General features: G+C 57.2%; 1 protein-coding gene and 1 long non-coding RNA gene across 3 annotated transcripts; both read right to left on the bottom strand.

Moving 5' to 3' along the window:
- Positions 1-963: 963 nt before the first annotated feature.
- On the bottom strand, positions 964-5,552 carry MXRA8 (matrix remodeling associated 8). The gene is made up of 10 exons (XM_045803412.2): positions 5,415-5,552; positions 4,022-4,045; positions 3,600-3,905; positions 3,405-3,506; positions 2,849-3,319; positions 2,529-2,687; positions 2,311-2,350; positions 2,150-2,226; positions 1,958-2,038; positions 964-1,794 (listed from the first exon to the last, which is right to left on the bottom strand). Exons 1-10 carry the CDS (start codon positions 5,461-5,463, stop codon positions 1,769-1,771), a joined length of 1,335 nt encoding a protein of 444 aa, XP_045659368.2. The 5' UTR covers positions 5,464-5,552; the 3' UTR covers positions 964-1,768.
- Positions 5,553-9,467: 3,915 nt separating this feature from the next.
- Positions 9,468-18,438, bottom strand: LOC148107253 (uncharacterized). 2 transcript variants are annotated; one of them, XR_015722747.1, is made up of 3 exons: positions 15,505-18,438; positions 13,755-13,872; positions 9,468-11,305 (listed from the first exon to the last, which is right to left on the bottom strand). It is a non-coding gene; the product is annotated as an uncharacterized LOC148107253 (long non-coding RNA). The 2 variants fall into 2 exon arrangements; XR_015722748.1 differs by lacking the exon at positions 15,505-18,438 and having other exon boundaries at positions 13,755-14,716.
- Between the last annotated feature and the right edge of the window lie 3,616 nt (positions 18,439-22,054).

The raw sequence follows: 22,054 nt of genomic DNA, 5'->3' as shown, positions 1-22,054 counted from the left end.
TCTGAGGTGCTGTCTGAGTATTTTACAGCTGACAAGCCTGCTCATGTCCAGAGTCCGGACATTCAGATACGAGCCTGAGCCTAGGATGCCCACCACAACGTCCTGCCTTGTGTCTCCTGTGCTATCTTTTAAGATGACCACTCAGAATTGAGCCTACAAAAAATTAGTGACCACCACCCCAACCACCGTATAAGTAATAGGTGTATGCTACCCTGCTGTCTGTCTCCTGATCTGGAATGGAGGACCGCCCTTCCGAAGCCTTGCTCACCGCCCCTGTTCTGGGATCTATAAGTAACGAATCTGACTTTACATCCCCCGTGTGAGGTCACTGACACTGCCTTCCTCACAGCGCCCTGGGGTTTTCACTTCCCCAGGGTGGGAGTTCAGACGCCAGGTTACCCGCTGACCCTCTGTGGATGGCTTGTGCCCCTAATTCAGCCAGACATAATCTGCATATTCTCAACACACCACCTCAGGGTTTCCAGCATGGGGTGACAGACAGCCTTTCCCCCCCTCCTGCTGCCCTGGGAGTTTTGTTGGATGGGGTCAGGGCTGGGGAAACACAACGGCTCCTTCCTCCTGTACCTCCCTCCCATCCCCCTCACAAGTGTCCTGCCTTTGGTACCTACTCCTGCTTCCCCCCTCTTTATCTTCACACATCTAATCCCATTTTGGCATCTGCTGCTCAGAGGGCTGTCCTCTGAGCATGTCCAGGCTCCCCTCCTCCATGTCCAAATAAGCCCTCAGAAGAGAATCCCGAACTCCTTTACAACCAGGAATAGTGCCATAGGATTGGACCTGACGTCGCTCTTCCCAGGATACCTGGACTCAGACCTTCCACGCAAAGAAATGGGTGGCGACAGCAGGGCTTCAGATGAAGGAAAGCATTGAGGTTCCCAAGGCCCAGACTCCGCCCCCCGGGACATGAAGTAGGAGCCACAGAGGCATACCTGGGGCCAAGTCTAAAAATCATGTGGTCTTTATTGTGATGGTGGCAGTTTCCCGGGAGGAGCAAATGTGGGGTGTTGGGGGTGGCAGCACAAGCCACTCAAGAACCATCTTTACCCCTCCCCTGTCCTCAGCCAAAACAGAAGCCAAATGAGGTCCCAGCCCCAGACTCCAGCCCAAGGAAGGGCTGAGGGAGGGGGGTCAGAGTCATAAGTCACCTAGAGCCCAGTGACTGTCAAGGCACTTGCTGGAAACAAAGCTGGAATAGGGTGGAAGGCAGAGAAGCCCCAGGGCAGCCCCAGGTAGCCCAACACAGAGCAGAGGGGAATTAGCCTGGGGCCTGGAACATACAATCCTCAGGTCCCAGCCGTAGAAGGGGGTGAAGAAGGGGCCAGGGTGCTAGCCCTGAGGCTGACCCAAGCTCCAAGACCCCCCACTGAGCCCCAGCCCACAGTGACAGGGGCCAGGAGAGTCTGAAGGGTTGACTGGTGAACATCAGCGGGGTCTGGGCTGTGCCTGCGTTGGGGGGGGGCAGGACCACCAGTGAGTGTGGGAGCCAGCAGGCACCTGCTGAGGGCTGGTGAAGGGGCATCTGCAGAATCCCAAAGAGCCCGCTGTGCTTGTGAGGATGAGGATGACTCTGGGGAGAGGGGTCTGGAGGCAGCCTTGCTCGGTGCCAGTCCAGGCCAAGTTCCAGGACAGCGGGACCAGCCGCTGGAAGGGGGTCAGGTGAGCCACATGAGGGTCAGGAGGTCATCCTCCAAGACGGACAGACAGGAGATGGCAGGGCTGCTGGCCCAGCCAGGAGCCCAGGATCACCTTATTTGCAGTACTCCTTTCTGAACTCTGGAAGCCAAGGGAACAGGTGGGTGTCTGCCCTCTGCCCCTCTGTCACAGGGGTAAACACAAGGCAGACATCTAGCAAGACTGCCCCGGGACTCCTGCCCCTGGGGCTGGCTGGTGAGTGTGGATGGGGTGAGGTACAGGCCCAGCCTTCCTAGTCACTCACCTCTGTCCAAGTCAATGTTCTTGACGGGCAGTGGGCTGTGGCCCAGCTCAGCCCTCTCCTTCAGGATGTTATTTTTGTAATCTGGTGCAAGGAAAGAGCAGGGTGAGGCTTCCCCCACCCCCAGAGATGTGCCTCCCCTAGGTCAGGCCTGGGAGCCACAGTCTGGACCTTGGTTCTGGGGCCCTCCCTCACCTAGCTGAATGTCCTCACTCCTGTAAAGCGCCTGGTCTCCTGTGGCCACAGCAAACTCTGCCATGTTCACATCCTTCCTGGAGGCGGGAGGGTGGTGGGCAGTTAGAGCAGAGCGGGGTGGGGAGGTCTGGTCCCCAGGAGAGCCTGGAGGGGGCACTCACCCCTTTGACTTCCCCGACTTCTTGTCCGAGTATTCGTAGCCTGGGGAGGAAGACTCATGTTGGGGGCAGTCTCACCCGCTCCCCAGCCCCCTCAGCCCTAAGGAACCCTCCCGTCCCTGCTTACCCTCTGCTCAGGCCACTGCCCCCCACACCCGCCTCTGGTCAGGGGAGGCTTCCTAGCTCTGGCCTCGGCCCTGCGGGATGGAGCCCCAGCTCACCTCCGCGGCGGCGCTGACGGGTGGCCAGGACGACGGTGATGAGCAGCAGGATGAAGAGCAGCAGAGTGGCCAGCACGTAGCCCAGCTGCTGGAAGAAGTGGGCCCGGCCCTCGGGGACTATGACGTTGATGACGCTGCGGCCGCGCGCCAGGGTGGGATCTGCACGGGCCGTGCAGGGGCGGCGTCAGGGAGCGCGCCCCCGATTCAGACCGCCCCTGCTCCGCGGGGCTCGGGAAGGGATGGACCGCCGTGGCCCGAGGGGGCCTCCCCCCCGCCAACACCCAGGTCCCTGTGGGGGGCAGGGAGGGGCCACGCGGCACCTGGGCCAGGGGCGCCGCTGTGGCTGGAACCGTTGCCCGGCGAGTCCCGCGGGGGCGGCTCAGCGACGGGCTCGGTGACTCTCAGGTGGAAGATGCGGCGCTCGTGGAGGCCGCAGTAGTGATGGTGCAGGTGGCAGGAGTACGTGCCCTCGTCGGCTGGCTCCAGCGGGTCGATGCGCAGTGAGAAGTCGCCGCGCGCAAAGGCGTCCGCCCCCACCGCCACGCGGTCGCGCAGGAAGGGCGGCCCGTAGGCTCGGCGCTCCCCCGACGCGTACAGGTCCAGCAGGCGGTCAGCGCGGTCGTGCGGCACCCCAGGCGGCTGTCGGTCCCAGTGCACTACCTGCTGCGCCTCCTCCAGGTGCCGGTCGGTCCACACGTGCGCCCGGTTCACGCAGGTGAGCAGCGCGGGCGTGCCGCGCTCCACCACCAGCACCTCCTTCTCGCCGTCCCAGTGCGCGCCGGCCTCGCGGGCTGGGGGTGCAGGTGGGTCAGCGCCGGGGGGCGGGGAGGGAGCCCGCAGGGACACGTCCCGGGGGCGGCGGGGGGGCACACTCACGGTTGTCCGTGACTTCGAGGCGGACGGCCAGGGTCTCGTACAGGTGGCAGTAATGGTGGTGCAGGTTACAGGTGTACAGCCCCGCGTCGGCCTCCTCCACCGCTACGACCCGGCAGAAAGCCCAGCGGTGAAGTGCGCAGCCGGCCCGCGCGCCACACGGCCCCCGCATCCCCGCCGCGGTGCCCAGGCCCTTACCGCGGATGAGCAGCGAGAAGTTGCCGTCGTGGAAGGCGGAGAGGGGCAGCAGGAGGCGGCCGCGGTCGCGCGGCTCGTACACGCGTTGCTCGCCCGCCGAGTACATGTCTACGAGTCTGCGGGTCGGGCCGCCGCCTGGGCGGCCGCTGAGGTCCCAGTGGACCACGCGTTGGCGGTCGTGCAGCCGGTCCTGGGTCCACACCATTCTCGGGCTCTGGCAGCGCAGCACGGCCAGGGCGCCCGCCGCCCAGCTCACGGTGGACTCGGACACCACGGAGCTGGCAGCAGGCACGGGCCCTGAGGGCACTGGGGGGAAGGGGGAGTCACTGGGAGAGGGATGGGACCCGAGGGGAAGGTGCAGGGTGGGTCTGGCAAGACGGGAGGGGGACTGTTGTGGTTTCCCAAGGAGGCTGGTCACTAACCTGAGGACAGAAGGACAGCAGAGCCTAGAAGAAGGAGAGAGTCGGGCTGGAGAGGGGATGACCTGAGCCTTGGCATCCAGGTCACCCACCCAGCCCCGGGCCCCCCACTTGGCTGCCTGGGTCCCATTATAGTCCTTGCTGAGGTGGGTGTTAATGACACCCTCTTATTTATATAGATATAGGTTTTATTTATTTATTTACTTATTTGAGAGAGAGAGAGAGAGAGCATGTGTGCGAGCGCAAAGGAGGGGGGCAGCAGGCAGAGGGAGAAGCAGGCTCCCCCCTGAGCAGGGAGCCCCAGGCAAGGGCTCGATCCTGGGACCCTGAGATTGTGACCTGAGCCAAAGGCAGATGCTTACCTGAGCCACCCAGGCGCCCCACTAGTGACACCCTCTTAAAAGGTGGGGATAAAGTCAAGCCAGGCTGACAAGATGGGGGAGGGCGCTCCTTTAGCCCCACATGGCCCAGGCAGGTCTCCCATGGCGCCCACCTAATCCTCACTGCCACCGGCCTAGACTGCGGGACAGCTCTTCCCCTTTTGGGGGTGAATGGTGGAGCCAGCTCTGGAATGTGTACTTGTCACCAAGGGCCACCCTCAGGAATGGTGCCCACTGTCACCATCACTGCAGCAAGGCCACCAGGGTGCCAAAGCGTGATGCTCAGAGCTGGTTTGGGGGCTCCTGCACATTCATGTCCAACGAGGTACGTGCACCTGCCAAGGGCCATGCCACAGCCACGCTCAAGAGTCCTCGCACAGCTGGGAGTCCCGCCCCACACCCGGTTCTCAGGGCTGGAGCCCCCCGGGGCTTCCTGAAGGGCAGAGGTCTGAAGCACTAGCAGGCTGGACCGTCTGCACCCACAGGCAAGTTCCTGCTCCAGAGATGGGCTGAGCGCCCGGGACCAGGAGGAATGTGCCGGGTCAGCAGGCCAGCCCGGGAGGCGGGCTCAGGGGGCCAGGGAGCCAGGGGGGGGACTGGAACAGACCCTGTTAGCCCCACTGTTCCCAGGCCCCTTGTATCCTCCAACCTACTCGTCTTCTGACCACTGGAAGAAGTGCAGACCTGAGGGGCTTCCTGGAAGAGTGGAGTGGGGGAGGGACCCCAGTGAGAGGCACCCGCCACCTCAGCCTCCCTGCCCTTCTTGGCCCTCTGGCTCCCAAATCCATGTGAGAGGAAGTTCTGGTGGAGATCTAACATAAAACCTCACACCCTCCTGGGTCCTGGGGGCCCCTTATCCTGGTGAGCTGCCACCTTGAGGCACCCCCCCCCCCAGACCCAGCCCCTTCCCGGCAGCGGGAGCGTCCCACTCCTCCGCACTCAAGCTCAGACAGGCAGCTTTGCCCAGAAGACCCGCTTGTGCTCCCACTCCGGACCCCCACCCACCCCGCACTCACTCTGAAGAAGTACAAGTTCCCAGACCATAACTTGGGACCGCAGCTCCATGGCGCCCGCCTGGCCCGCCCGCCCCGCTTTGTCTCACTTCTGCTCCAACTCTTCAGAAAAACAGCCCAGCCCCCTCCCCCTCCTTAGCACCCACCATGACATCACGGAGCCCTGGGCGGGGTCGACGGTCTGCAGACCGCCCCCTCTGGCTCCTGCTGGCCCCTAGTCCTCCCCGAATCCTTGGCTGGCCTGGTGGGGAGGGGTAGGAACACAGGCACCGTGTCCGAGGACGTGAGGGGAAATCAGAGCAGAGACCCTGCCGGTCCTCTGGCCCAGGTCCTGGAGCAGGGAAGGGGGCCGTAGCCCAGCCCTTGAAGGGGCAGGAGGGCTTAGGGCATGGTCCCGGATGCTGTGGGGGCGGCTGGGACACATGAGGCCCTTTGGGGCTGCTGCAGGGCTGGGGCTCCGGGGTGCACATCACCTCGCGTCTACCTGTCGGGGGAACCTGGCCCGGGCGTCCCCCATGTGGACAGCGTGGGCAGGGTCCTCCCTCCTGTGCTTGCTGTGGAGCTGAGGCAACCCCCCCTAGCAAAAAGACCCCCAAGGAGCCCAGGGTGCCGGACCTACCCCTCTTCCCCTCAGCCTCCTCTGGGGGCTGCATGTCTTCATTTGTGAAAGGAAAATAGTCACCCCAGTTCTGGGGGAGTGGGCAAGGGGTTCCCTGATGGGCCCAGCTGTCCACCAGTCATTTTCACCACCCAGAGGGGCCTGCCAGGGCATGAGGGTGGGGACCCCAGCACGGAGGGGCAGCATTTGACCAGCCCCTCCCCTCTGGCCTGGACCTGCATCTGCCCACCATCAAGGGCAGAGCCTGGTGTCCCTGAAACCAAACCCTGGCTAAGATGCTCCCCGCCCAGAGTAGAGGGGGGAAGGCGGGTATGGGAGCTTCCCCCGTGGAAAGCACAAATTTGAAGCTCTGGGAAAACTTACAAAGTCACATAAATAAATGCAAAATAACAGATCACACACTGTGTACCAAACCCACTCTTTCTAGTTAAACAAACCTCAAAAAGAAAAAAGAAGAAAAAATGCAAACCACCACCAAAACCCAAGTGCATGTTTTAGACTACCCATTTGAATAGAATTATGGTCACAGGCCCCAGTCCCTGGTGGGCAGGGATCTCACCCCAGAACCCTGTCCTGGTCCCAAGTTCCTCAGATAAGCAAGGACCCCAGTTCAGCTGGACTCTCCAGCTTCAGGCAAGGTGGGGAGACTGTCAGGGCTGCAGCAGAGGGAATGAGGACCGGCCATGAGGATGTGGGGAACCCCCCCCCCAATGGACCCATTTCCTCAGCAAGACTCAGGCCCCCCCGGGCATTGGAGCCCCTTTTCCAAACTGGAATCAGAGCTTGTCCCGGTCCCAGCCCCTCCCTGGGCCTTTCATTCTGGAAAAACAAGCCCCGCCTGGCTGGCCTTGAGGCCTGGCCTCTCCTCCTGTTTTTTTAACTGGTTTATATTAGCTAGTGACCTCCCTTCTCTGCGCCCCGCCCATGTCTCTCCATCTCTATCCTCAGTGCCCGCCTCTGTCTGCTGGGCTGTCTTTCCCCCATGGAGGGAAGATGTCCAGGCAATGCTGGACGGAGGCAGAAATGGCCCAGCGCCGGCCCCTCTGTCTGGAAGGGGACCAGGGTCAGCTCCCAGCCCTGAGCCAGGAGCCTGTGGGCGCCCTCCCTGTCCCAGCAGGTTCCCTGGCCTCGAGCCCTGTGGGGCCTTCTCCGTGGAAACTCAGCCCTCAGCTTGGCCCAAACGCGTTAAGTCTGAGGGGGCCGCTACTGGGGGGAAGCTGACCCCCATGCGCCACTGGGCACGAATGGACAGAGGCGGTGGGGGGCTACAACCCCCTCTTCCCTCCCCCTCTCTGCCTGAGGCCAGCAGAACCAAACTCAGCAGCAAAGGGCTGCTGCCCCACCCCCACTCGTGGCAGTTAATAGCCACAGATGAGAATGCAGGTCCAGCAGGCCACCTGCCCCTCCCCTGGCCAAGGCCTGAGACCTTCTGCTCCTTCCAAGTGCCTGTGGGTTGCTCACTTCCGAGTCTCGCCTCCATTCCTCGGGAAGAGAACACACCAGGACAAAGCCACTGACGTCACCATGGTCCCACCCTGAGCTCTGGCCAACGCCCCCCAGCCAGACCAGAGCCCTCTACCTACCTCCCCTCTTCTAGGAGGCGTGGCTGCACAAGGCAGGGGTCAGCCAACCAGCCCCACTAAGAATCAGGTTCTGGCTCCTACTCCTGGGGACTCGGACATTCCAGGCAGCCAGGCTCACTGGGAGGAGAAACCACAGGCGCTCAGAGACGCCACCAGACACAATCAGACACAGAGACACGTGCTCACGCCCACTGTTCTGTCACTCAACAAATATTTGCTGAGCACCTACTGTGTGCCAGGGACCTGGAAGCTGACAGAGGGAGGCGGACGGCAGGCCAGCTTACGGACAGATAAGATTGTTTTAATCTCTGGGAGAAATGTTGTCAAGAGACGAAAACAGGGCAGGGTCTCCCTCCACAGGACTGATAGGAATGGCCTCCGAGGGAATGACAGCCACAGGTAAATGTCCAGGCTGGTGCCTGGGGAAGCTGCCTCCCAGATGAGGGAGCAGAGGTGGGTGCATAGGGAGGTCCGTGGGGGCCGCAGTCTGGCTCTCATGCTGAGTGAGCAAGATAGGGGCTTGGAGGGTGTGGGCTGGGGTTGCAGGAATGGAAGGTGGCTTAGAGCGGTAGGGTTTATATGAACACACAAGGAAAACAGCCCTCCAGGGCCCAGTGGCGTACAGAGCTGTCTGGGCACCCTGTGTCCTCCCCTTTGGTGTGGGCAGGAGCTGAAACAATGCCAGAAGAGTCTTCCGCACCCACAGGACAAAGTCCTGGGATGTCACTGTGACAGTCTCCATTGTGCTGCCTGCCGTCAATGTCTCCAGCCGGCCACCCTGAGAAAGGGCCCTTGGAGGGGGCCATGGGGCGGCCCCCAGCCAACAGCCAAGCAGAAAATGGACCTCAGTCCTACAACAAGGAACTGGATCCCGCCCACCCTCCAGAGAGGGCCCGTGCCTCAGGTCCGGAGCAGCCCTGGCAGACACCGACTTCACCTGGGAGGCCCTGAGCAGAGGGCCCAGAAAACTCAGATCCGCGTGTCTGACCCAGGGAAGCCGTGCAATAGTGAATGTCTTGCATTGAGCTGCTCAATTTGTGGCAGTTGGTGGTACAGCAAAAGAAGACGAACATAACTGTCTCCAGAACAGAGCCGGGCCAGGGCTTACACCAGCTGAAGGCACACATTTCACAAGGAGAAGGGACCGGTGCTGTGGGGTGGGCTACGAGGGACTTCACGAATTGCATTGATCTGTCAGCAACCGAGGCTGAGGCCACGTGGAGGGCTGCATCACAGACCACGAGCTCCCCAACTTCACCGACAGAGTTTCTGCCTGTCGTGACCAGTTCTGGAAGGGGCCAGCTGCATAGGCAGGGGCCCTTCTGGAGCCCCGATGGCTTGCCACACGGTGGCCTCTCATGCCACGAGGCAGGAACTCTGCACCTCCCGGGTCTGAAGAGCTGAGTGCGTCCCTCAAGAGAGCCCTTGACTGTGAGGGCTCTGGCCGCCTTCTGGGGAGGACCACAGGTCGATGACCTGTCAGGACGGGCTGAGAGATCGTCGAGGTGTCGAGACACTGTGATGCGAGAAGACAGAGAGGACAGGCGACCAGCTGGCTTGGTTGACGGAGTGAGTGGTTCTCCATCTCGGGGGTGTGAGTTTGAGCCTCGAGCTGGGTGTCGAGAGGACCTAAAATAGGGCACCTGGGTGGCTCAGTCGGTTAAGGCAGCCAGCTCTTGATTTCGGCTCAGATCGTGATCTCAGGGTAGAGGGCTCTGCGCTCACTGGGGAGTCTGCTTGAGATTCTCTCTCCCTCCGCTCCCCCCAACTCGTGCCCTCGCTCTCTCTCAAACACAAAACAAAACAGACACGAATATGGAAATATAGAGACATTGTGTCATGGACAAGCCAACCTTTCCTTTTTTTTTTTTTTTTTAAAGATTTTGTTTATTTATTTGAGAGAGTGAGTGAGCAAGCAGGAGTACGAGCAGCGGGAGGGGTAGAGGGAGAAGCAGACTCCCCGCTGAGCAGGGAGCCCGACACAGGGCTCCATCCCAAGACCTTGGGGTCATGACCTGAGCCGAAGGCAGACGCTTCACCGACTGAGCCCCCCAGGCGCCCCGTGCACATGATTCCTTTGTGCATCTCTGCTTCACAGTGAGCGTGGGGTTGAGCTCTCCCAGCAGGAATGCTGCAGGAGGAAGGGGTTCTCCTGTGTGTCAGCCTGGGCTGGATGGGTCGGTAGTGTCATGCCCACGACACACTGTCCCTCGGCCATCTCAAAACCTTGACCTGGCCACAGTAATCTTCCTGCAGTGCTCTCAACAGGGAAGCCAGCACCCCGCCCCCTCTGCAGTGCACCTCGGGCCCGTGCAGCCTGGAGGGTTCCCTCCACTTCTCATGCCCAGCACCCCCACTGTACCCTCACTTACTCTGCCTCATCATGGGGCTCTTGGGCTAGGCTCAATGTGTTCCCAGGCCACCTGCTCGAGCCGTGGTGGGGATCAGCCCGACACCCACAGGGAGGCCCCAACGAGGCCGGGTCCACATGAGAGAGATGCCCTTCCTGATCCAAAGGAAGCAACGGGTGCGAAAGGGCCCCAGAGCTCTGACGTGGTCCCTGGAGACAGTGTGGCAGGTGTCCAGGTGTGGTCACATGGCAGCTTGTCCAAGGACGCTGTTTCCCACAGTATTGACAGTCAAGAGTCCCTGAAAGAGCCTCTCATATACAGACCCTTTTGCTCTTTCTTCCAGAACGGTTCATTTCTGATTTGCAGTTTGTAGCAGGTAAGCATGAGGAAAGCATGAACCAGCACCGGCTGGACAAGCTGGACAGAACACGCAAAGGTCAGAGGGCAGCATCTCTCCTGAGGTGCACCACGCTTTCCAAGGATTTGGTCAACAGTGACTCTGAGCGTTACTACATGTAACGAGCTGGGAGGACACTAAAAACTGCCAGGCACTTTCGGTCGGCCTCGTGGTGTCCTGACTGCCTGGCAAGAGCACGGAAACAGGCACGAAGCTGGTCTGTGGACAGTTACTGCGCCAGTCCCACGCGGCAACAGAGACGGGCAAAGCCGCCCAAATACAGCAGCAACAATAGCATGACTGTTGTCTATCGGCAGCCCAGGGAGGCTGAACGCTTTTTACTCGACTTTCCCATCATACGGGCTTCAGACTGTGTGACGACGTGAGTGAAATATGCTAACAAATCATTTACTTATTTATACAATTCCTCCTTTTGTCCAAGAGAGTTGGCCCTTGTGTTGCCCAGAGGCACGTAAGCTTGTCGACATGCTGTCAGCTTTTCAATTTCTGACATGAGGCCTAAATTTTGGGAAGGCAACACCGGAGTTACGAGAGGGGCCTGGCAGAGCGTGGTCGTTCCGGCTGGAGGTTTGATCAGGGTGAGGATATTTAAAAGGAGCACAGAGTTTGAAACGATCACCGGGAGCCTCTGCCCCCACGATACGAAGACCATTTGGTAACAGATTTGAGCCGTGGTGGGGATCAGCCCGACAGCCACAGGGAGGCCCCAAGGAGGCCGAGTCTAGACGAGAGAGATGCCCTTCCTGATCCAAACAGGAAGCGACTGTTTCCTTCTGTTTATCATTCTAGATACACCTGCTCAGTCGAGCGCCATCTGTCTGCCGCTCTGCGGCTGTCTCCACGCCGTAAGTGATGAGCCTTCGCTGTCCACTCCCGCTCATTTATATCCAACTTTATACGACACAACATGTATGTCCCAGGAACTTTACCATCCAAACCACGCACAATTTGAAAAAAACAAAACAAAAACAGATGTTTTTATATAGTGATCACTATTTCTGTAGTCCCTGTCTCTGGGAATTTCCGTATCTTTAAAAATTATCTGGCTATAACTGGAGCCTTTGATGCAGACCAAACCACCTTGAAAGTAACGAGCTTACAGCTACAAACCGGGTGGGGGGTGAGCGGGGTAGCTGTTCTGTAAGGTACAGTCACGGTGGGTAAGTGGCACCGTGTGACTATTGAGATCCAAGGGATAGCACAGCTCCACTGGAGCCTCCACGGAAGCGAATTCTTAAAAGCTATTTTAGGAAGCTGGGAGCATCAGAATGTGGCAAAAGCAAGCAAAGTACATTTCAAATGAAATGACCTCAGTGAAGGCGGGGGAGTGCCGACCCCAGTCACTGTGGCGATGAGAAGAGTCTGCAGGACTAGAGGCCAAGGAAGTGTGCACAGCCCTGCTCGCCGTTCCCCACGGGTTAGGGTTTATCGATTCTGATGTACATACCAGAATCCATTCAGCAAGTGGGTGGCAGACGGTGGCAGCCAGGTTTCTCACTACCTGGGGCTGAGCAAGAAGAGGCGGCTAGAATGACCTGTGTGGTCATGGGTTACAGCTAGAGACACCAGCATCAGCATGGGTCAGTGTGGTGTGGACACCAGTGCCCACGAGCAGAAGCACAGACATGCTGGACACATGGGACAGTACGTGCACACAGGTCAGTACGCGCACGAGCGGAAGCACAGCCCGTTCACGCGCACACAGGACCGTACGTGCACGAGCGGAAGCACAGATGTGCATGCGCACACGAGACAGTACATGCACAGAGGTCAGTATGCGCATGAGCGGAAGCACAGCCCGTTCACGCGCACACAGGACCGTACGTGCACGAGCGGAAGCACAGATGTGCATGCGCACACGAGACAGTACGTGCACAGAGGTCGGTATGCGCACGAGCGGAAGCACAGCCCGTTCACGCGCACACAGGACCGTACGTGCACGAGCGGAAGCACAGATGTGCATGCGCACACGAGACAGTACGTGCACACAGGTCAGTATGCGCACGAGCGGAAGCACAGCCCGTTCACGCGCACACAGGACCGTACGTGCACGAGCGGAAGCACAGATGTGCATGCGCACACGAGACAGTACGTGCACACAGGTCAGTATGCGCACGAGCGGAAGCACAGCCCGTTCACGCGCACACAGGTCAGTATGCGCACGAGCGGAAGCACAGATGTGCATGCGCACACGAGACAGTACGTGCACACAGGTCAGTATGCGCACGAGCGGAAGCACAGACGTGCTGGGCATACGGGACAGTACCCGCACGTGCATTTTCTAGCTCTGTAGTCCGGGATGCATCGAGCTTACCAGCACCCAGATCCCAGTTTCTGAGACCGTTTTCCAACAAAAGGAACCAAGGGCTCCTTGGAGAAATGGCTAATTTTATGACGGGGGGGAAGAAACATACAAGATAAGCCAGGAGAATCTGTGGTGCCCAAAAGTAAGGAAGTGCTAAAAAAATAAACAAATCAAAGGAGAATTATGGGATGTGCCAAAGAGCACAGGGGCCAACTGACGGCCCCCAGGGACAGAGACCCAGTACAGGGGCTTTGGCTCATAATCCAAGTATAAAGTAAACATCCACGAGTCCATACTCATTAAATGAAGGCAGGAGAATCCCAGGTAATTTACGCAGATAGAGCTGAGCGGTGGCTGCAGCGTCCCAACCCTCACCACACAGCACAGCGCAGTCCCTGATCTACGGCTCATGATTCTGTGGGTCAGGAATTCTGGCAGGACAGCTCGTCTGTGTCCTACGTGGTGCTGGACTGGATGGCTCAGCTGGGGCTGGAGGATCCAGCCAGCTTCCCTCCAGCACCTGGGGCCTCAGAGTGGCCATCAGGTGGGTCCTCTCTCCCCGGGGCCCTCTCTGTCTGTCCACATGCCCCCCCCCCATCCACATGGCCCTTTCTTTCTCCACTGGCCCCCTCTCTGAGCACAGAACCCACTCCCTCTGTCCATGGGCCCTTCTCTTCACACAACCTCAGTACTCACTAGTCCAGCCCAGGCTTCCTTCCACTGATGGAAGCTGCCAGGCCCCTAACACCTAGGCTTGGCAGCACTCCGCCACACTCAGTGGCAGGACCCAGCCCATCAGGGGAGAGGAGACAGACCCCAGCTTTCAATAGGAGGAGCAGCAAAATCACATGGCCAAGAAGTGCGTGTACAGCGAAGGGGAAATAATTATGACATCTTCAGAGATAACATACCACAGGACAGGAGGTAAGTGGCAAAATGAAATGCAAATTCAGAGCACTGAGGTTTACAAGAAGGCATCTTTCATGACAGAGAACACTTATTTTAATATAAACATATATGTGTGCATTTACATGACCTTAAATAATTTTTTTGGAAAAATAACTTACCTGGGGCACATGGTGGTTCAGTCGGTTAAGCGTTTGACTCTTGATTTCAGCTCAGGTCATGATCTCAGGGTCGTGAGTTCAAGCCCCATGTCAGGCTCCATGCTGGGTGTGGAGGCTACTTAAAAAGAGAGGGAGAGAGTGTTCAAGAAAAAACACTTACCTGGGGCGCCTGGGTGGCACAGCGGTTAAGCGTCTGCCTTCGGCTCAGGGCGTGATCCCGGCGTTATGGGATCAAGCCCCACGTCAGGCTCCTCCGCTATGAGCCTGCTTCTTCCTCTCCCACTCCCCCTGCTTGTGTTCCCTCTCTCGCTGGCTGTCTCTATCTCTGTCAAATAAATAAATAAAATCTTAAAAAAAAAAGAAAGAAAAGAAAAAACACTTACCTGACCCATAAAAACAGACGAGGAAATTTAGTAAAGTTTAAGTGAGCTTTGCATCATCAGTAAATAACCTAATTTTTCCCAAAGCTATAACTTCCTATTATCTTATACCCACGTAGTTGTTTTAAATCAAAATTATAAAACTAGTCTAATTTGTCCAAGGATTCACCTTGCTTAAAAATATGACCCGAGGGACACCTGGGTGGCTCAGTCAGTTAAGCACCTGCCTTTGGCTCAGGTCATGATCGCAGGGTCCTGGGATCAAGTCCCGCATTGGGCTCCCTGTTCATCGGGAAACTTGCTTCTCCCTCTAACTGCCACTCTCCCTGCTTGTGCTCTCTCTCTCTGACAAATAAATAAAATCTTAAATAAATAAATAAATAAATAAATAAATAAATATGACCTGAACTTTTTTTTTCTTTCTTTCTTAAAGATTTTATTTCTTTATTTGACAGAGAGAGAGGCAGCGAGAGAGGGAACACAAGCAGGGGGAGTGGGAGAGGAAGAAGCAGGCTTCCTGCTGAGCAGGGAGCCCGACGAGGGGCTCGATCCCAGGACCCTGGGATCAGGACCTGAGCCAAAGGCAGACGCTTAAGGACTGAGCCACCCAGGCGCCCCTGACCCTAACTTTTTCTAATAGAAATTGTTAAACTGCACATTTTTCAGCCTGACATTTAAACAACATTGAATTAATACTTGCATGAAGTAAAGGCTCCTTGGCATTATTTGTTCCCTGTAAGAATTTACATCTCTTTGCTTCTTACCCAACAATCAACCATTATCCCGTTTTTTTGGGGGGTGGGTGGGGGTGGGTTTTTTTTTTCAGCTGTGGATTCTGAAAGAAAATGACCCTTCTTAAAGGGTAAACATTCCTGAGGCATTAGCAGCTCGGTTTCCTTTCCCTTTGGAACTGCACATTCTCTATTTTAAATCTATGCAAGCATGTGTTAGTCTACTTAACCATCAAACTTCAGAGACTTTATAATCTCACCCATTCTGTTTGGTTTCCAGTAAGATAGAAAGTTATACTAATATGCTCATAAAATGTTCCCAGTCATACAATCAAAGAATCTAATCAGTGTCAGGAGGGCTAGATGCCTCGGGACCCTCCATCAGTCTTCCAAAGCCGTCGATGGATCTCGAAATGCGTTGTGCTCCCACCCAGTGTGGTTAATATTCTCTCTAATGCTCCTATCTCACTCAGCCAGTGAAAGCCTTCCACGCTGGCTCCTGAGCCCTCTGACACAGCCACAGCAGCTTCGACGGCTCTCCTGCCATCTGGTACGAAAAGATACCCTGGCTCCGTATGCTTCCTGCCACAGACCTGGCCTTAGGGCTGCCAGATTAAATACCACTCAGGACATACTTACAATGAAAATTACTTGTTGCTTATCCGAAATTCCAGTTGAACAAGAGGGCCTGTATTTTTATTCCTCAAGCTGGCAGCGGTGCCTGGAACCAGCCATGTCTCCAAAGCGTCCTGGCTCCCACTACAAGTGGAATGGTTGCTTCGGGACCATTTCTGGGTGTCTTGGACCTTTCCTGCTCTGCTTTGTAAACCACACTCAAATATAAGTAGACAACCAAGTTCTACCAAAGGAAACCCACTAACATGGAAAACAGAGACCAAAGCCAACAAACAGAAGAAATCAACTCGGAAGCAGAAACCAGACCGGGGTGACAGGGGCAGTGGGCTCGAGAAAATATGCGTCATTAATACCCTCACAGAAGAGATGACATCACGCCTGTGAAACATAAACAGGGTGAGTGCTACTAAAAATACCCAAAAAACAAAAAGTCTCTTAGAAATTAAAAATGACGTAACAGATATTTTTAAAAATTCGTTACACGGGTTAGAAGAAAACGAAGATGTGGGAAGCAGGAGAGCCTCAGAAGGACAGGAGAGAGCGAGGGCGGGCGGCTGAGAGCAGAGCAGCTCAGGAGGGCTTCCCAGAACTGAAGGGCAGGACTTTCTGGATGGCGTCGGGCTCCTCCAGGGTGCAAACACAGCCACACTGAGCTACGTCACTCTGAACATCTGCAGCAACGAAGAAAAAGAGAAGCTTCTAGAGACAAAGTTGGTGGCTTACAAAGGCTCTGACTCAAAATGGGTCTGATTTCCTCAGCAGCAACCCTGGGAGCCAGAGACACGGGAGAAATGTTTGCAGAGTTTTGTCGGAAAGAATTTTCAGGCTAGAATTCTAGAACCAGCCAAGCCATCGTCCAAGTCACAGGACACAATACAGATGTCTGCTGATACGCCAGGGTTCACACTCTCTCTGTGCAGCTTCCTGGGCTGACGGCCTGGTGTCAGAGCTGCGACGGGGCACAGACAGTGCCCGTCCCCACTCGGCGTCACCGAGCTGGAGTAGAAAGCCCATGGACGACACCCAAAGGGAAAGCAAAGTGCAGCAGCATGGGTGGTCCGTTCAGCCCCGTGCTTCTCAGACCGCAGTCCGTTGTGGGCTGTGCGGAGAGTAACAGAACAATGTGTCCGAGCGCTCTCAGGAGGCCAGGTGTTGCTTCCAGAATGTTTCAGTTGTGTGTGTGTGTGTGTGCGCACATACCAGGTCCTGATAGCAAATGTATTTCTTGTTTTGAGTTTTTGTCAAAAAAAAAATCTGGGGCGCCTGGGTGGCACAGCGGTTAAGCGTCTGCCTTCGGCTCAGGGCGTGATCCCGGCGTTCTGGGATCGAGCCCCACATCAGGCTCCTCCGCTATGAGCCTGCTTCTTCCTCTCCCACTCCCCCTGCTTGTGTTCCCTCTCTCGCTGGCTGTCTCTATCTCTGTCAAATAATAAATAAAATCTTTAAAAAAAAAAATCTAAAAGCCACCAATTTAAAGATATGACAATAAATACGAAAAGAATCCTCTAAGAGGGCTAAAGCTGCCTCCGGGGGAAGTGGTGTGGTTATTTTTCATAAGCACTACTGACCTAGTAAGACATACACAGGCATAACTTCTCTATTAAAATAACTTTTTTTTTAAATTAAGTTTTAGAGCCAGACAGACTTGTACTGAATCATGAATGGCAGGCAAGGTCACCTCTGAAGGGTGATCGTAGATTTGCTGGGAAATCAAGTCGCTCCTGTGAAGAACCCAGCACACCTGTGGTGCAGGAACCCACTCACACACGTCAGTCCTTCTTCCACCCTCCAGCTCTCGTGCGCCTCTTCTCAGAAAAGCATATCGCATGAGGGGCGCCTCGTGGCTCAGTCGGTTCAGTGCCTGACTGTTGGTTTCAGCTCAGGTCATGATCTCAGGGTCGTGGGGTCGAGGCTCTGCACTCAGTGGGGAGTTTGCTTGAGATTCTTTCCCTCTGTCCCTCCACCCCCTCACTGTCTAATAAATCAATCTTAAAAAAAGAAAGAAAAGAAAAATGTACTCCATGAAAAGAGCAAGAGGAGAACGTAGTGACCCAGAAACAGGACCCAGTGGATGGGGCCCAGGACAGCCCAGACAGGGGGCACCAGGAGAATCATCTGAGAAATTGGACCAAACCGTGACTTTTTAAATTCTGTCAGCAAATCTGGGGCTGAATTTTGATAAATAAAAAAACATGCAGAAACAAAACAGGAAAATGAACAGTTGTACGAGAAAGCAAGGGCGATCTTGCAGAGTCCAGAGGCCATGCGAGCCGCACCGAAGGCACAGGAATCTTGAGGGAGCTGCGGTCGGCACCTCTGTGACGGACTCCGGAGCTGCAGCAGAAGCTGCTCTTTTGTTATGAGCTTTGCAGAACTTCACGTGAAGCTACAATCTTACTTGGCTGGAAAGTTTAAAAATAAAAACTTAACTGTAAATACAAAATAGTGAAACCAACAGGACCAATCAAAGTGAATGGGCTCCTCTTGGAGGAGGGGAGGGGCCCAGAGTGCGTCCCACCCAGGCCCCCCCCGTCTAGGTGCAGAGGGAAGGCCCGTGTCTGAGCCCTGGGGACCCTGTGTTTACCTGACCCACCTCAGCTGGGACAGACGGGCGGGGTGGGGGAGGCAGGAGACCCCTGTGCCTGAGAGGGTCTTGGTGGCCTCAGGGGCCCCCTCCACCCACAGCAGATCCTAGAGGTCGGCCAGCTCTGCTCGGCAGGACTCTGGGCTGGATCAGTCTCCTCCCGGACAGCAGATCGTCCACACCAGGGCAGACAAGGATGTGGGGCATGCGGTGCCAGGTCACAGGGCACTCACCCCATGTCCAGTTGTGGCTGAACCGTGTTCCCAAATTTACTGGGACAAGTACACTCTACAATTTACGCTCTACAACATGCACGCACTATTTTTTTTTTAAAGATTTTATTTATTTATTTGACAGAGACAGAGACAGCCAGCAAGAGAGGGAACACAAGCAGGGGGAGTGGGAGAGGAAGAAGCAGGCTCCTAGCGGAGGAGCCTGATGTGGGGCTCGAACCCAGAACGCTGGGATCACGCCCTGAGCTGAAGGCAGACGCTTAACCGCTGTGCCACCCAGGCGCCCCAACATGCATGCACTATTAATGCCACCTGGTGACCCCGCTCTTGGGTCTTGGCCACATTTAAGAGGTTCTCTAGGAGCTGGCACAAGCTTGTGCCCGGCCTGAGGCCTGCCTGCACCTTGACCTCAGGGAGCCCTGACAGCCCCACCGTTGCCCTCCACACTCCCAGAGCCATTCCCCTGCCCCATGGGTCATCTGGGAGCTTTCAGTGCTTCCCTCCCCTCTGCATCCAGAAGTGGTCCTCAACATACACACAGACACACACAGGCCATCCCACATCCTACAGAGAACCCCAAGCCTCCAGACGCTGTTCAGAAACCTCCCAACCCCCTGGAGGTGTCCAAGTCTCTGCCTGGACTCTAGTCCCAGCACTCGGCTGTTGTGTGACACAATGCCCTGGTTCCCTCACCCAAATGGCCCAGTGAGGCTGAGGTCAGCAGTGGACAGAATATGATGGGTGTATGGGCTGGCCTCTGGGTGCCCAGCCAGGTGGCAGGGTTGTCACCCACTGGCCCCTGCCCTGAGGCTAACTCCAGACCCAGCTTTGGAGTCCTCAGCCCCATCCCAGGGGCCATAGCTCAAGAGCCCTTCAAGGGCTTTTCCCAAAACTCAGCCCTAGAGAGGAAGGTTCCCTCCCACCCCCGCCCACCCAGGTTCCAGCAACCTTTCTCCCTGAGCTCAGCTGGCCATGGCCAGGCCCAGGGAGCAGGCTTCTTTCTCCAGCCTCTGCTCCACTTTGAGGCTCTGTCACCCTCCCCATCCTGCATACTCCTTAGACAGCAGCTAGTGCAGCCATTCACAGCTCAGGGCCCCTGTACAGACACATGCTGTGTCCTGCGTGTCTGCCGTAGGCAGGCCACAACCAGCCCCTCCCAGGACCCAGCATCCAGACTCAGCACCCTCCTCTGCCTGGCTCCTTCCTTGGCCCCCTGTGTGGCCGGGAACACCCAAGCCAGAAGACACTGGCTGGCACGGAGCAACAGAGTGGCAAAGCATGGGGGCTGAACTCAGAGATGCCTCCACATTGGGCCCAAGAGGCAAGGCTCCCAGCAAGTGCCCAAGAACCGAAACCTACACATTGCCAGGAGGGGCACTCTGCCACACCCCTTCTGCTTCTGCCCTTTCACTGTGGGGGGTGCCCGGGGCCAGCAGGGAGAAGGGGCTGTGCATCCCACAGGCTGGGGGCAGGGTGGAGGCCCCATATGGAAGAAGGAAAGGCAGTTTCTTATAGCCTGGGAGGAACTGCAGAGATAAAAATAAAAGCACCAAAATTGCCTCCTGAAGTCGCGGTTGGGGCCCGAATACATCCAAGCCACAGGCAGGATGAGCTCTGCACAAAAGCAGCCCATGCAGCAGCAGGGAGAGAAGGGAGTGGGGGTTGGGCTGGCTCAGGACCTAACCCCACAGGATCAGTGACATCCGGAGCACAGGTCTCAACCGTAGTACCACTGATGTTGGGGGCCACTTATTTTCAGGTGTCGGCTGCCCTGTGCATTATAGGGCATTTAAAGCCGCATTCCCGGCCTCCGCCCACTGGTGTCAGTGGGGCCCCCACTGAGACAACCAAAAATGTCTCCACATGTGGCCAGGTGCCCTATCTCCAGGGGACCCCCTCCCCCCAGCTGGCACCCACCCCAGGTGGAAGAAGTTGGAGCAAGGGCCCTGTGGTGCTCTGCCAGCCGACAGCCTCTAGGAGTGTGGGTCTGTGGCTTCCTGCACAGGCCAGCCAGTCACACCCCCTGGAATCACTGCCCAGCCAAGCTCCTGACAGAGGCTTTGTCTCCAGATGGCAGATCAACTTAGCAGCCCATTGCTCTTCTCACCTGCCAGGGAAGGGTGGAGTGAGCCACGGGGCAGCTACTGCGACAGGGCTGGGAGGAGATCCGGGAGCAGTTACCCAGCAGCCATGGGCACCGGCCAAGGGCGCCACCGGCAGGCAGAGGCCCTGCTGAGAGGCCAGGCGGAGCGGAGGCCAGACTTGGTACTAACAGGTCATGGTCCCCTCCACCCCAGAAGGCTCCATTGCAGGGCCCTGGCACCTCTGCACCGCCCCCCCCCCCCGGCAATGGGGAAACCAAGACCCAGAAAGAATGCCTATGAGCCTAGCTGGGGGCCTTCCAGGAGCTCCCTGGGCCCTCTCAGGTAACTGGGCTGGCAGGGTGCTCTGGCTGTACTGGTCCTCAGCCCCGACCCCAGGGGCTGCTGGGAGCCCAACTGCTCCCCCCCTTGCAGCCACATATGGAAGCAGGCCTACACCCTCAATGGTGTTAGGTCCCCCCCAGGTCATGGCCAGCTTCACCCTCCTCCGCCACATCCAGCACCTCCGTGGGCTATGTCCCCTGACGGAGAAGGACCCAGACCGGTCCGGCGGTTAGAAGCCCGCTTACCTAGCTGGCTGGCTGCCAGGCACAGGGCAGGGGCCTGCCTGGCTCACTGAAAGAACGTGGGGTGGGCGACACAATGTGGTGCCATTCCAGAGAAACTGCTGGGTAACCCCTGCTCCAGCCCTCCCCAAGATCTGCCTGGTTTGCAGAGAACTCAAGCCCGCTCCCAGACACGTTTCTGTGACAAGGCGAGAAACCCCTACAGCCTGGTGGGAAGTGGTGCTGCCTTAACTGGGTGGAGGGATCGAGGGAAGATACCAGCATTATGACGGCTCAGGAAAGATGCACCGCTTTTCCTACCCTTGAAGCCAGCCAGCAGGGAGCACGGCAGAGGCTGAGAAGAACAGCCTCCACCACGTTCACGGCACTCCGACCAAGATCCCCTGCCTGCAGCCCAGCCCTCGCCAAGCCTGGGCTCACACGAAGGCTCCAGGGTTTCTCCAGTTCCATAAACAGCACCACTTTCTCAGCCACCCCCAACCCTGCCAGAGCACAGCCTCCCAGCCATCCATTCCTGATTAGCCCCTACTCAGGGTCCCATGAGGCAGGAGAGGCCAAGGACCCCAAGGAGACCAGGGGTCCTCAGTCCTAGCGGAGCAGGACAGCTCAGAGAGCCACTTGAGGCCCAGGTCTGTGGGGACTCTAGGGCACCATCCAACACCTCTGGGGGCAGAGCCTGCCCTCCCTCCCCAGTCTTCCTCATGAGGCCCTCCCCGTCCCCTCTCACAACGAATCACACCCCCAACTCAGTCTGCGCGCTCCCTAACCCCCAGCATTGTCCCTTTGCACTTCCGCTATCGGCGTGTTAGCGTTTGCCTTCCACAGTAAAACACAAGTGCCCAAGGGCAGCCCTGGACCTGTCTGCAGCTGTTGTGGCATCGTGCGTCCACAAACAGGGAGGCTGTCATTCCTGCGGACTTGGCACCAAGACAAGGGCCCTCTCGGGGAAGGGACCCCAATCTGTACCCTGGGGCCCTTGTGCCTCCTAGAAAACCAGAGGTTGGCACCAGAGTCAATCCCAAGATAGCTCACACTAGGCAGCAGAGGGACCAGGTCACCCGGGACGGC

This window comes from Ursus americanus, chromosome 33 (genome assembly GCF_024610735.1).
Source record: "Ursus americanus isolate L20-20 chromosome 33, mUrsAme1.1.p, whole genome shotgun sequence".
NCBI classification, from domain to species: domain Eukaryota; kingdom Metazoa; phylum Chordata; class Mammalia; order Carnivora; family Ursidae; genus Ursus; species Ursus americanus.
Note: the sequence above shows the minus strand (reverse complement) of the source record. Positions and strands in the feature narration are given on the sequence as shown.